Below are 15,000 nucleotides of genomic sequence, written 5' to 3'. Positions count from 1 at the left end.
AAGAGAATAAAGAGTCCACAGCAAAAGAGGATCAACCAGAAACAGGGAAATAAATAGAAGAAATATTTAGACTAGGGAAATACAATACAGATAAGACCAGAACAATTAAGGTTAAATTCAGGTCACAAACGACAGCAGAGGATATCTTAGCAAAAACAGGGAAACTAGCAAAAAGTGATCTATATAAACAGGTATGGATAAAAAAATAAATTGATAAAGAGGAAAGAGAGGATGAGAAAACAAAAAGAATAGAAGCTAAGGAAAAAAAACCGAGAAAAGAACAGTCAGATAAAGAGAAACTCTATTGGAGAGTAGTGAATATGAAAGTGAGAAAATGGCTCATAGCAAAGAAAAACAGAAGGGAAACAGAAAACACAACGGAAGTAGCAGAAAATTAAAATTGTCTTACACAAATATAGATGGCTTAATAACAGGCTTGAGCGAACTGAATTATTACCTGAAGAAAAAAGAACCGGACATAATGGGAATTGTAGGGACAAAATTGAAAGGTCCACTACCACCCAACATTGTAGGACATGGTGCATATAATTATTGCATTAGAAACAGAGAGGTAAAACAAGGGGGTGGAGTCATGTTCCTAACTAAGAAGGATATAAATTTGAGGAATGTCACATATGGAAAGAATGGAATAGAGATGATTGTGATGGAAGTGGAGGACAAGGATGGGAAGAGCAGGAAGTTTGTAGTAAATCATGTGCCTCCTAAAACGGCTTCGTGGGAAGAGAAAGAACACAAAAATATGTTAGAAGACACAAGGATAACACTAAATAAGATAATGTAAAATGGAGGAAGAATAGCTATAATGGGTGACTTTAATTGTGAATAAATCTGCTGGGAAGAGATGACAGTGAAGGGTGGAGACGACCTATGGGGAAGTATACTACTTGATATGATTATAGAACATACAATAACTGAATTGATACAAGAGAATACTAGGTATAAAAATGAGGAAGAACCATCGAGGCTGGATCTAATAATCACATCAGAACCCGAAATAGTGGACAAGATTGAATATAAGTAAAAGTGACCACATATTGGTTGAACTGGAACTAAATGAGGAAAAATACATGAAAAAACGAACAATATAGAAAGAGAAGATTGATGTATGAAAAAAATGATAAAATAAGAGAATTCTTTCAAAAAGCAGACTGGGAAAGAATACACAAGGAGGAAACAACAGTAGAAGAGAAATGGAATATTTTGACAAAATCTATAAAGGAGTGGAAAAGTATGTTCCAAGACAGAAGCATGAAAAAGGATATGTAAAGTGTTGGTACAACAAAAGATGTAGGGATTTAAAAGACAAAAGGGATAAAGCTTGAATAAAATGGAAAAAAGACAACAGACCTGAAAAATGGAAAACGTATACTAGTTATAGAAATGAATATGTACAAGTGTGCAGAGAAAAAAAGAGAAAAAACGAAAAAGATGTCATAGAAAAATGTAAAGATCAACCAAAACTATCTTACAGATTTGTAAACAACAAACTGAAAAAACAAACAAGAATTAGAGAAACTACGACAAGGAGTTGAATACACAGAGGAAATAGAAATGGCAGACTTTCTTAAGAGATCTCAATCTAGGGGAAAAGCCCTAAATATACAAACGCTACTTGAAATACTTCTGGGGTTGGATGACGTTATTACAAAAGAGTCCAATTTTATTTACCTGTTCTCAATCTTCGCATGATCTTGGCCATTTTTTTTTTTCAGTGTCACCCAAATCAATACGGATAAGACAGGGTTTAGAGCCAATGGGTGGAATAAAGTTGAACCCTGAAGATATATTTACAACACCCGGTACGATATTAAGTATACGGGTTACACCTTTCAATTGATCTCTCTTGCTCTTATTTTGTTTTACCAATATGTCTTTTAACGTATTCTCACTGTGGAAATAAACAACGAAATCTACGACTAAAATAGATAATTGAAATATAGCTTCATGTAAGATTAGAAGCCAAAGCGTTACTAAATTCTTACTTCCCAACTATTCAATTGAAAACACTTGTCCCGCCGAACATTCCGGCCATGACGTCATGACAAGCGGCCAATGAGAGAGCTACATTAAACACACCCTCCTCCCCGATTCCTAGTCTCATCTAATGACAGCGAAGTACGTTACGTGCGTTAGGGACATCAAACGGCCACGTTGCTGACTGTGACAAAGCGGAAGAATGGCAAAAAATAAGGGGTTGGGGGAATGGGCGTGTTTTGGGGGTTTAGGGGATCTAAGGGAAAATACTTAAGGTGATCTTCTATTAATTGACGTCAGCACTGTCTCCCAAAAGAAAAAGATGATGATGATAATGATGACGATGCAGGAAAGAAAAAAAAAAAAAAAAGAAGAAAGCAATGGTAACTAGGTATTATTTTTCTTTCAGTTTACTTAATAGCTGCCTACTTCAGATATACACTAGACATGTGGATTACTTCGGAAAAGAGATGCCATAAATACAGAAATGGAGAAGAACTGATCTTCACTATAATAAGAAATGTGAATAAAGGGAGTAAATAAGAAAATAAGTTAATGAACAAATCACCCCCCCCCATCCACAACCCCGCCACCAGATGAAGTCTTTTAGTGTACTGGTAGGTTTTCTATGACGCCCGCCGATTCTAATCGGTCGAGGGGGGTGCGCGGGTGGGAAGGGTGGCAAGCACGATATAGCCATCAACAGTAAATGTGAATGACAGACATATTGCGAAAATAATGATGGAATAGAATAAGATAGATTGGAGAGAGAGAGAGAGAGAGAGAGAGAGAGAGAAGGTTTAAGGAAGGAATAGGTAGCTTTATAGATAGATAGGCAGACAGACAGATAGGTAAAGTAAAATAAAAACAAAAGTACTTACGGACTGGATTGCTCATGACTGATGCCTCCTCTTGTTCGATGAAGAAAAAAAAAAGTCCTTTGCGGTTTATTTTTCGTCCTACAACACCACCGACGACAACAACAAAAACAGTATTTTTTTTTCTCTCTTTCTCTCTCCTCACTCTTTTAGTAACTGGGCCCTGTAGCAGAAGTGTCGGATCAGCAATTGCCTCGTGGACAGGACATCTGTTTCCTCCGGGGGCAAGTGTTTTCACTCTCTCTCTCTCTCTGTCTCTGTTTCTCTCTCCCTCTTTCTCTCTCTCTCTGCCGCAGCTGTTCCTCTTCCCCGTTTGACGACGAGACCCTTGTGGTATGAGCGCACCTTTCATGTGTTGTGTCATATTGTATTGTATTGGATCGCATTGTATTGCATTGCATTGTATGTATTGTGTTGTATTGTATAGTATTGTATAGTATTTTGATTTGAAGTAATAAAAGGCAACGTTTTTATTGCACCGTAACATGGTTTCATTTAATGTAATTTGATCCATTGCATCGTATTGTATTGTATTTGTATTTTATGGCATTGTATTGCATTGTACTGCATTGTATTGTGTTGTATTTTGATTTGAAGTAATAAGAGGCAATGTTTTTATTGCACTGTAATATGGTTTCATTAAATGTAATTTGATCTATTGTATCGTATTGTATTGTATTGTATTGTATTGTATTGTATTGTATTGCAGTGTATTGTATTGTATTTATTGTATTGTATAGTATTGTATTGTATTGTAATGCATTTACTGTAGTGTAGCGTAGAGTTGTGTAGTGTATGACGCTCTGCTGTATTTACCTTGCTTTACTGATATGTATTGGATCCAATTGTATTGTGATTAATTTTACATTATTTTTTAAATGAGTTTATTTGTTTCGTTACTAGATTAGTATTTAGATTGTAAGTTTCATTTTTAACGAAATATGATTTTATATAAAAAACGATTAAAATTTGTTATCGATTTAAATTTCAAAACTGCATGCCAGAATTTAATTATCATTACGGTAAAGGATCCTGTTGTTGTGAATTATTAGACTAAATAATTCAAAAAAAAAAATCATATATATTTCTTTTACCTTTACGTATATCCTTATTTGGATGTTCTTGCCATTTTTCTATTATTTCTTATTTTCACGGTCTTAACTTCACGTTTTCTGCTACTGATTTATAACTTAAAGTTTGTTGATAATAACACCAAGTTAGAATTTTAGGATATTTTCAAATAATTTTGATTTCAGAATGTATTATGTCTAACTTTTTAAGTATTTTGTTACTTTTTTTGTTGCTATTTCTTATTTGTAAGGTTTACGCAATTTTCCTATTTTTCCCATATATTTACAACTTTTGTGATTATAGGTACATCTTCCTCGTCTTTACTAATTAATAAAATATCTGTCATTGCGGACAGAACTTTCACACGTAGAATTTCGAAAGATACCCCAATTTTCAATTGTATTTTTCCTTTTTTTCTTTTCTTTTTTAATACGAGATAGAGAAAGAATTACTGTAATCATACTGTCTATTGTTTTTCAAATGCTGGGAGTGTATTTGATGATGTGATGTTATTTTTTTATCATCCCTCATATTTTTCACAATGTAATTATTCTTCATCTTCCTTTGTTAAGTTTTCCAAACGTTTGTTTTTAATTCGAATATTCTTTACAATCTGGTTACCATCCTTGCCTACATGACGGAGTTTTATCTTTCCATTTTCTTTGAGATGTCGACTTCGTGTCCAGTATCTCGTCTACGGGTGGAACTTTTCTTTGTAATCTAACTGTCGGCAGTCTATTTCATTTATTCGCATGGCCTCCTCACGATACCAAACACCAAACAGTTTGATTCATCAATTAGATGTAGTAGAATTAACAGGTTTCTTGATCTTAATATTCTTCGAATGAGACCTACCATGTTTTGCACATGTTTTAGTGCTAGACGAATTCATTCAGGTTAGGGGAAGCTCTTACGTCAACAAGAATTCACCCCTTCATAGCTCATGGTGTGAATAAAATTGATTGGTTTTGTTATGATAAATATGCTACCCCTCGCTTTTATGGATTTGCTGCTTGGATGGGAAAGTGAAAATGTATGATCACTGAAGTAAAGCGGTCAACTAACCGCATATGTGTATGTGCGTGTGTGTACCTGTTCGTGCACATGTTCATTTCACCATTTTATGTGGCTAGAGAGGAGACACGAAGTAGTTTTTGCCAACGCGTCAATGCCTCTCGCACGAGCTGCCACAGGTGTACTTCCAAATCTATATTATGCTTCACTCTCAACTTCCCACCGTTCCCCGCTTTCCTCTCTCTCCCCGATTCCCCTGTGATTAATGAAACACATTAATCAAGGTCTGAATAAAGAGTAAGTTGAATAAAAAAAAAAAAATCATAAGATAATATTGAATAAGTAAAGATAAAATAAAACAAAATAATAATGATAATGATAATAGTAATAACAATAATAATAATAATAACAATAATAATAATAATAATAATAATAATAATAATAATAATAATAATAATAATAATAATAATAATAATAATAATAATAATAATAATAATGATAGTAATAATAATGATAATAACAGTAATAATAATAATAATGATAAAAATAATAATAGTAATAATGATGATAATAATTAATAATAATAATAATAATAGTAATAATAATAATAATAATAATAATAATAATAATAATAATAATAATAATAATAATAATAATAATAATAATAATAATAATAATAATAATAATAATAATAATAATAATAATAATAACAATAATAATAAATAGTAATATTAATGATAATTATAATAACAATAATAATAATCATTAAGCAAATAAGTGAATGAATAAATTGATGAGGTGATGTCATGAAATATGGCAGTCTCCCCGTGACGTTATATCGGTGGGTTTATTTTAAAAGTCGACATATTCTTAGCTCAAATCTGCTCCTACACATTTCCCTAATTGCTGTTTTTTTTCAGTAGTTAGAGAAATAACATGAAAGAAGTCGAATGAACAATGGTGTTTTCATGACGCCATTTTTATCTATATTGTAGGTTTTGGAGCAGCATCGCCCAGTCTTCGGAAGCGTGTCAGAACTAGTTTCAAAGATGGAGCCAAAAAAGTTCGTCACACTTGTGTCTGCTCTTCACGTAACCCTTCATTTCGGTGACGTATTTCCATTTTTAGCTTATATCATTTCATCTGTCAAGCCACTCGTTTTGATCTAACTCGTACACCAATACCTGACAAATATTAAAATGATTTAATAAAATAAATCAATGAGCAAGGGAATAGATGAATAAAAAAACAGATGTTTAAATAAATAAGCAAATAAACAAATACATCATTTTATAGTCATCGTTATGTTGGTAAGCCTGGATTCAGAAGGTTGCCTCTTAAGATATTTTGTAAATATAAAACAAATAAATGCCAGGGATAATAACACTCGCAAATGTTATGTATGCGTCAATTTCCTCCTTTCCAGAGATAGTACATAAAGAAATATATATATATATATATATATATATATATATCTATATATATATATGTGTGTGTGTGTGTGTGTGTGTGTGTGTGTGTGTGTGTGTGTGTGTGTGTGTGTGTGTGTGTGTGTGTGTGTGTGTGTGTGTGTGTGTGTGTGTGTTGTGTGTGTGTGTGTGTGAGTGTGTGTGTGTGTGTGTGTGTGTGTGTGTGTGTGTGTGTGTGTGTGTATGTGTGTGTGTGTGTGTGTGTGTGTGTGTGTGTGTGTGTGTGTGTGTGTGTGTGTGTGTGTGTGTGTGTGTGTGTGTGTGTGTGTGTATTTACCTAGTTGTATTTACCTAGTTGTATTTTACGGGAAGGGGAGCTATGCTCGTGATGTCCCGTCTTCATATCTCATTTTATCTAAACTGTTTTTAAATTAATGTATTGTTTTTGCACACACCACTTTCTCATCTAACTTGTTCCAAATGTCGATTACTCTGTGAGGAAAGCTATTCTTTTTCATATCTCTTCTATAGCTGTCTTTCTTGATTTTCTTTCCGTGTCCTCTTGTATTTCTATCATCCCATTTTATTAGATCCTCCGTCAATAGTTTCTATGCCTTTCATGATTCTGTAAATAGTTATCAAATCTCCTCTCTCTCTTCTTTGCTATAATGTCTGTAGCTCAAGTTTTGCTAGTCTCTCTTCATATGATAGTTTTGAGAGTGTTGGTGCCAATTTTGTAATTGCTCTTTGTATTCTTTCAAGTTTTGTTATACATTTTTTGTACTTGGTGACCACATCGTTGCTCCATATTCCAATCTTGGTCTTATCTGAGTGATTAGTATTTTCTTCACCATTTCTTCATCCAGGTATGTAAATGCCACTTTGATTGTTCGTATCAAATTATAAGTTTCTCCAAAAATCTTGTTTATATGTTTCTCAGGTGACATATTATTCATAATAATGACTCCCAGGTCCTTCTCATTTTCTACTTTTTTATTCCTTCTTCTCCCAATTCATATGATCCTATTACTTTTTTTTTTTTTTTTTTGCTTCTTCCAAATTCCATTATACCACACTTTTTAGTATTGAACTCCATCTCCCACTTCCTACTCCATTCCCATACTTTATTGAGATCACTCTGTAGTGACTCACAATCTTCTTCCATGTTCACTTTTTTTTTTAACAGTTTTGCATCATCTGCAAAGAAGCTCATATAACTTTCAATTTCTTCATCCATATCATTAATATATATATAGCAAACATTATTGGGGCCAGAACTGTTCCTTGCGGAACACCACTTATTACTTCATCCCAATTAGAGTGTTTGTCTCTTATCAATACTCTCATTTTTCTTTCTTGCAAAAAGTCTTCCATCCATTTAAGCAGTTTGCCCTGTATTCCTCCTTCAGTTTCTAATTTCTTAAGCAACTTCTTATGTGGTACTTTGTCAAAAGGTTTTTTTTTGGTCTAGAAATGCACAATTAGCCCATCCCTCTCTTTCTTGTATTATATCTATTAGCCTTGAATAGAAACATATTAAATTGGTGACGCATGATCGTCCTTGTCTGAATCCAAATTTAGCACGTTTTTTTTTTTCTAAATACTTTACCCATCTACTTTTGATCTTTCACAATTTTTTGCTATTGTACTTGTTAGAGAGACTGGCCTATAGTTGGTAGGGTCTTCTTTATTTCCCCCTTTATATATAGGTACTATATTTGCTTTTTTCAATCTTTTGGAACTTTTCCTTCTTTCAAGGAACTGTTTATTTTGCTATGTATTTTGTCTGCCAGTTCATTCCTGTATTCTTTCAAAATCTAGTTTGCTATTTCATCTGGTCCATGCGATTTTCTGACATCAAGATTACTCAAGTGTTTCATTATTTCGTTCTTTGTTACTTTTATTTCTTTCATAGGTAGGACTTTCTCGTCCCATTCGATCTCTCCAGGTTGTATGTTCTCCCTTGTAAACACCGATTTAAAATGCTTGTTCATAATTTCTGCCATTTCTATTTCCTCCTTCTTGTCGTAATTTCTCTAATTCCTGTTTGTTTTTCAGTTTGTTGTTTACAAATCTGTAAAACAATTTTGGTTGATCTTTACATTTTTCTATGACATCTTTTTCATATTTTCTCTTTTCCTCTCTGCACACTTGTACATATTCATTTCTATAACACGTATATATTTTCCATTTTTCAGGTCTTTTGTCTTTCTTCCATTTGGTCCAAGCTTTATCTCTTTTGTCTTTTAACTCCCTACAACTTTTGTTGTACCAGCACTTTAGATATTCTTTTTCTTGTTTTTGTCTTGGGACATACTTTTCCACTCCTTTTTTATCAATTTTGTCAAAATATTCCATTTCTCTTCCACTGTTGTTTCCTCTTTGTATATCCTTTCCCAGTTTTCTTTTTGAAAGAATTCTCTTATTTCATAAAAAAAAAATTCATACATCATTCTTCCTTTTCTATATTGTTCATTTTTTCCATGTATTTTTCCTCATTTAGTTCCAGTTCAATCAATATCTGGTCACTTTTACTTATTGGTGTCTTATATTCAATCTTTTCCATTATTTCAGGTTCTGATGTGATTATCAGGTCTAGTCTCGATGGTTCTTCCTCATTTCTATACCTAGTGTTCTCTTGAATCCATTGTGTTATTGTATGGTCAATAATCATCTCAAGTAGAACATTTCCCCATGAGCCGTCTCCACCCTTTACTGTCATCTCTTCCCAAGAGACTTCTTTGCAATTAAAGTCGCCCATCATAAATATTCTTCCTCTATCTTCCATTATCTTATTTAATGTTATCCTTGTGTCTTTTAACATACTTTTATGTTCACTCTCTTCCCATGAGGCTGTTTTTGGAGGCACATAATTTATTACTAACTTTCTGCTCTTCTTATCTCTGTCTTCCACTTCGATCATAATCATCTCTACTGTATTCTTTCCATATGTGACACACCTCACGTTTATATCCTTCTTAGTCAGGAACATAATTCCACCCCTTTCTTTTGTCTCTCTGTTTCTAATCCAATAATTATATGCATCATGTCCTACACTATTGGGTGGTAGTGGACCTTTTAATTTTGTCTCTACAATTCCCATTATGTCCGGTTCTTTTTCCTTCAGATAATCATTCAGTTCATTCAATCCTGTTATCAATCCATCTATATTTGTGTAAGACACTCTTAATTTTCTGCTACTTCCATTGTATTTTCTGTTTCCCTTTTGTTTTTCTCTGGTATGGTCCATTTCCTCACTTTCATATTCACTACTCTCCAATAGAATTCCTCTTTTTCTGACTGTGTTCTTTTCTCGTTTTTTTTTTTTTGTTTTTTTTTAGCTTCTTTCCTTATCATTTTTTCTTCCTCTCTTTCCTCTTTATTCATTTCTCTTTTTATCCATACCTTTTTGTATTGTTCACTGTTTGCTAGTTTCCCTGTTTTTGCTAAGATATTCTCTGCTGTCGTTTGTGACCTGAATTTAACCTTAATTGGTCTGGTCTTATCTGTACTATATTTCCCGAGATTATACATTTCTTCAATTTGTTTCCCGATTTCAGGTTCATCTTCCTGAACTAATTCTAGTAAACTGCTTACTTTTTCTTTTTCCTCTTTGATTCTTGTGGTTCTATTTAGATTATACTTCTCTTCCATTCCTAATATAATTATACATTTCTTTTTATCTGCTAAGTCTCTTACTATATTCTCCTTCTGTCTCATCACTTTAATAACTGTGTCTTCAGTTTGTTCTTTCATCTGTTGTTTTACTATATCATTAAATGCAATTTTTCTGTTCTCTTGATTTTTTTTCCAATCTTGTGCTTCTTTTGCTATGGATTCTTTATTCTCTTTATTATTATTCTTTAATTATTCATTCTTATCTTTTACTTCTTTTAACTGTCTTTTTAATACTTCTATTTCTTCAGTTAGTTTTTGGTTCACCCTCTCTAATTCTTCCAATTTTTCAACTCTCTGCATGATCTTCGTGAGTTCACCGAACCTATCCTCCCAATGTTTGACAATTTTCTCAATTTTTTCTTCAAGGCTTGCTAATCGGGGAGGTTTGGCTTCCCCCCAACATTAAATCTTTGTAAATTGTTATCTTCTCCTTCCATTGTGCTGCTCTTATCTATATTTCTAATCTTTACATTTTTGTTAGTCCCTTCATCGTCACTAAATTGATCTGGCCCGCGTTTGTTTATATGGCGTCTGCCTGCCTGGACCAAGTCCTCCCCTTCCTCATTTCCTTCCATTTCCCTCAGTAATCCCTCCCCTTCTCCTTTTTCATCACCTTCCCACTACACCACGAGCTTTCCCCTTCCCTATAAATACAACACAGGTACTTCCTTGTCGTTGTGATCCTCGAAATTCTTGGATAACTCCGGAGTCCGAACTTCGCTGTCACTTTGACCGACGTGTGTGTGTGTGTGTGTCTGTATGTGCGTGCGTGTGTGTATGTATATATATATATATATATATATATATATATATATATATATATATATGTATATGTATATATATATCAGTGCTTATCTCAAGGTCTTATGTTTACACTGTAAGCAATGCTTTTCTCCCATATAAGTGTGCGGTAGAAGACACCTGTCGTAAGTCCGCCTAAAACGCCAACGACCGCAGTAGTGATGATAACTGTAAAGTGGGATCTGTTTGTATAATTGAGTTGGTTAAATGTTTCCTTTGTCTAGGAGATGCCATGGATGTGAATAAAATCGCCTGGCCGCAACCAGGATGAAAGTACCCTAGGTTAATGAAGGTTTAAAGATAAACACATGTATGTGAATATTAATGAACTCATTATTTCCTGTGGATATTTGTTTTGGATTTACACAACAATTCTGTACAAAAGGCAGCAATAATAATGAGAGACACAACATCAATTTTACTGTTGTGAAAGGATATATTTATTCAAAGTTTAGCACTCATAAATGTTAGTATCACAAACGTACACACACACACACACATGGTTGATAAATGGAATACAAATATACAGCCCAAGTGAAAACTATATATGAATATGAAGCTATGGAAAGTAAGAGACAGGATCCTACAAGCGTTGCCCGTTTCCTGAATTGGGTACAACAATATCAATAAGGGAAAACATAATGTAAAAAAAGTATTGACCTTCAGCACCTAATTCCCATCAGCTCCTTGCCCTTCTTCATCTACAGATTGGGTGTCTGTGCCTTCCTTCACCTGTTTTCCCGTTTCCTCTCACTTCCCTTTCCCTTACCCGACCGCCATATTCGCTGGTTCTATTTTGACTTCCTTCTCCCCTTCCGTATCTTTTTCATCCTCTTTGTGATCGCCCTCCTCTTTGTAATCCTTCTCCTTTGTATCATTCTCAGTTTCTTTGGAATTTTCAGGTTCCTCTTCCTCCTTTTTCATCTCGACAATCTCTTGATGCTGTTCTTCTTCTTCTTGTTTCTGTCCTCTCATTTCGATTTTGTCTTTGTCCTCTGCTGCTGCAACAGCCTTCTCTTGGTTATTTTTCTCCTCGTCGTGCCTTGTGAAATTCATGTCTTTTTCGTCCTGGATGGAGCTCCTGAGAGAATTGTACCTGTGCACCACGAACCACACCAGAAGGAAAGCGACCAAATAGGCTGCGCTCAGCGGCCGAAACTTCATGTCTGAAAACAAAGACGAAAGTCAGTCACAGAGCAATGTTTCTTGTATCATGGAGCACAAACGTTCTTCGAGAAAATGGGAAAGAAAAAAAATGAGGCTGTAAATTTGATAACATCTGGGAATTACATTAATTTACTCAAGGCCATCAAGAGAAGAACTGTCCTTTCAAGTTAGTCTGAACACAGCAAAATCGATTCCCACCATCAGCACCCAGCGGCCGAGGCATCATGTATCAAAACGACCAAAGTCGTTATTACCATTGCATGCTGGCCAAGCGGGTTAGAGCGTCGCTTCTTGCGACGGAAGTCGAAGTGACTTCAAATTTCGTGGATCTCAACGAGTGAGTACCTGTGTTGTATTAGTAGGGAAGGGGAAAGCTCGTGGTGTAGTGGGAAGGTGAAGAAAAAGGAGAAGGGGAGGGATTACTGAGGAAAATGGAAGGAAATGAGGAAGGGGACGAACGGGCCCCGGAAGTCAGAAGGAATGTCAACAAAAGATGCGCAGACGATAGAGGTGAAATCGAAGAGATTAGTAAAAATGTAAAAATTAGAAATATAGATAAGAGCAGCGCAATGGAAGGTGAAGATAATTATTTCCATGGATTTAATGAGGGAGGAGATGACAACCTCCCCCGATTAGCAAGTCTAGAGGAAAAACTAGAGAAAATGAACCAACAGTGGGAGGTTAGGTTCAGTCAACTTACACGGATTACACAAAGAATAGATTAATTAGAAAAACTAAAGAATAAGAACCAAAACCTAAATAAAGAAATAAAAGAATTAAAAAGACAGTTAAAAATAAAGGATGAGAATGAGGAATTAAAGAATAATAATAAAGAGGTACAGGGTTGGAGAACAGTCCAAGACAACAACAAAACTGAATTTAGAGATATAGTAAAACAACAGACGAAAGAACAAACTAAGGACACATTTATTAAAGTGATGAGAGAGAAGGAGAATATAGTAAGAGACTTACCGGATAAAAAGAAATGTATAATTATATTAGGGATGGAAGAAAAACATAATCCCAATAGGACTACAAGAGTAAAGGAGGAGAAGGAAAAGTAAACAAGATATTAGAAGTAGTTCAAAAGGACAAACAAGAAACAGGGAAAGAAATTGTAGAAATATATAGACTAGGGAAACATAATACAGATGAGACCAGACCAATTATGGTTAAATTCAGGTCACAAACGACAGCAGAGAATATCTTAGCAAAAACAGGGAAACTAGCAAAAAGTGATCAGTATAAACAGGTATGGATAAAAAGAGAGATGAATAAAGAGGAAAGAGAGGATGAGAAAACAAAAAGACTAGAAGCTAAGGAAAAAAACGAGAACAGAACAGAGTCAGACAAAGAGAAATTCTATTGGAGAATAGTGGATATAAAAATGAGGAAATGGTTCATAGCAGAGAAAAACGGAAGGGAAACAGAAAACAGGATGAAGTAGCAGAATTTAAAAGTGTCTTACACAAATATGAATGGCTTAATAACAGGCTTGAATGAACTGAATTTACCTAAAAGAAATAGAATCGGACATAATGGGAATTGTAGAGACAAAATTGAAAGGTCCATTACCAGCTAACAGCGTAGGACATGGTGCATATAATTACTGGATTAGAAACAGAGAAGTAAAACAAGGGGGTGGAGTCATGTTCCTGACTAAGGATATAAATGTGAGGAATATTACATATGGAAAGAATAGAGTGGAGATGATTATGATGGAAGTGGAGGACAGGGATGGGAAGAACAGGAAATTTGTGGTAAATTAAGTGCCTCCTAAAACGGCTTCGTGGGAAGAGAGAGAACACAAGAATATGTTAGAAGACACAAGGATAACACTAAATAAGATAATGTAAGATGGAGGAAGAATAGTTATAATGGGTGACTTTAACTGTAAAGGAATCCTCTGGGAAGAGATGACAGTGTAGGGTGGAGACGACCTATGGGGAAATGTACTACTTGATATGATTATAGAACATACAATGACGCAATAGATACAAGAGAATACTAGGTATAGAAACGAGGAAAAACCATCGAGACTGGGCCTAATAATCACATCAGAACCTGAAATAGTGGACAAGATTAAATATAAGACACCAATAAGTAAAAGTGACCACATATTGGTTGAACTGGAACTAAATGAGGAAAAATACATGAAAAAAAGAACAATATAGAAAGGGAAAATTGATGTATGGATTTTTTTTAATAAGAGCTTTCAAAAAGCAGACTGGGAAAGGATACACAAGGAGGAAACAACAGTAGAAGAGAAATGGAATATTTTGACAAAAATTTATAAAGGAGTGCAAAATTTTGATCAAAGACAAAAAAAAAAATTATATGTAAAGTGTTGGTACAACAAAAGATGTAGGGAACTTAAAAGACAAAAAGGGATAAAGCTTGGATAAAATGGAAAAAAGAAAAAGACATGAAAAATGGAAAATATATACTAGTTATAGAAATGAATATGTACAAGTGTGCAGAGAAGAAAAGAGAAAATACGAAAAAGATGTCATAGAAAAATGTAAAGATCAACCAAAAGTATTTATAGATTTGTAAACAACAAACTGAAAAAGAAACAAGAATTAGAGAAACTAAGACAAGGAGGAGTTGAATACAAAGAGGTAATAGAAATGGCAGAAATTATTAACATGCATTTTAAATCGGTGTTTACGAGGGAGAACATACAACTTAGAGATGTCGAGTGGGAGGAGAAAGTCCTCCCTACGAATGAGACAGAAGTAACAAGGAAAGAAATAATGAATTACTTGAGTAACCTCGATGTCATAAAATCGCATGGACCAGATGAAAAGGCAAACTGGATTTTGAGAGAAAGCAGGAACGAACTAACAGACAAAATACATAGTCTAATAAGCAGTTCATTGAAAGAAGGAAAAGTTCCAGAAGATTGGAAAAAAGCAAATATAGTACCAATATATAAAGGGGGGAACAAGGAAGACCCTACTAACTATAGACCGGTCTCTCTTACA

At 34.3% G+C, this 15,000-nt stretch overlaps 2 protein-coding genes across 3 annotated transcripts in view; both read right to left on the bottom strand.

Moving 5' to 3' along the window:
• Positions 1-3,096, bottom strand: part of LOC143026391 (uncharacterized) — a 7,997-nt gene extending 4,901 nt beyond the window's left edge. Inside the window, exon 1 of one of the 2 annotated variants that reach the window (XM_076186679.1) lies at positions 2,877-3,096. In XM_076186679.1, the coding sequence (XP_076042794.1) occupies positions 2,877-2,892 (16 nt within the window). In that variant the 5' untranslated portion in view covers positions 2,893-3,096. Of the gene's footprint in view, positions 1-1,689; positions 2,192-2,876 lie in introns of those variants that run through there. The other variant, XM_076186678.1, reaches the window with a different exon arrangement.
• Positions 3,097-11,171: 8,075 nt separating this feature from the next.
• The window catches only part of LOC143026164 (uncharacterized), a 9,793-nt gene continuing 5,964 nt past the window's right edge, over positions 11,172-15,000 (bottom strand). Inside the window, exon 2 of the mRNA XM_076186171.1 lies at positions 11,172-12,012. Coding sequence (XP_076042286.1) covers positions 11,612-12,012 — 401 coding nt within the window. The 3' untranslated portion in view covers positions 11,172-11,611. The remainder of the gene's footprint in view (positions 12,013-15,000) is intronic.

This window comes from Oratosquilla oratoria, chromosome 6, assembly GCF_046742065.1.
Source record: "Oratosquilla oratoria isolate Oo_2021 chromosome 6, ASM4674206v1, whole genome shotgun sequence".
NCBI lineage: Eukaryota > Metazoa > Arthropoda > Malacostraca > Stomatopoda > Squillidae > Oratosquilla > Oratosquilla oratoria.
This window is presented reverse-complemented; position numbering and strand designations above follow the sequence as displayed.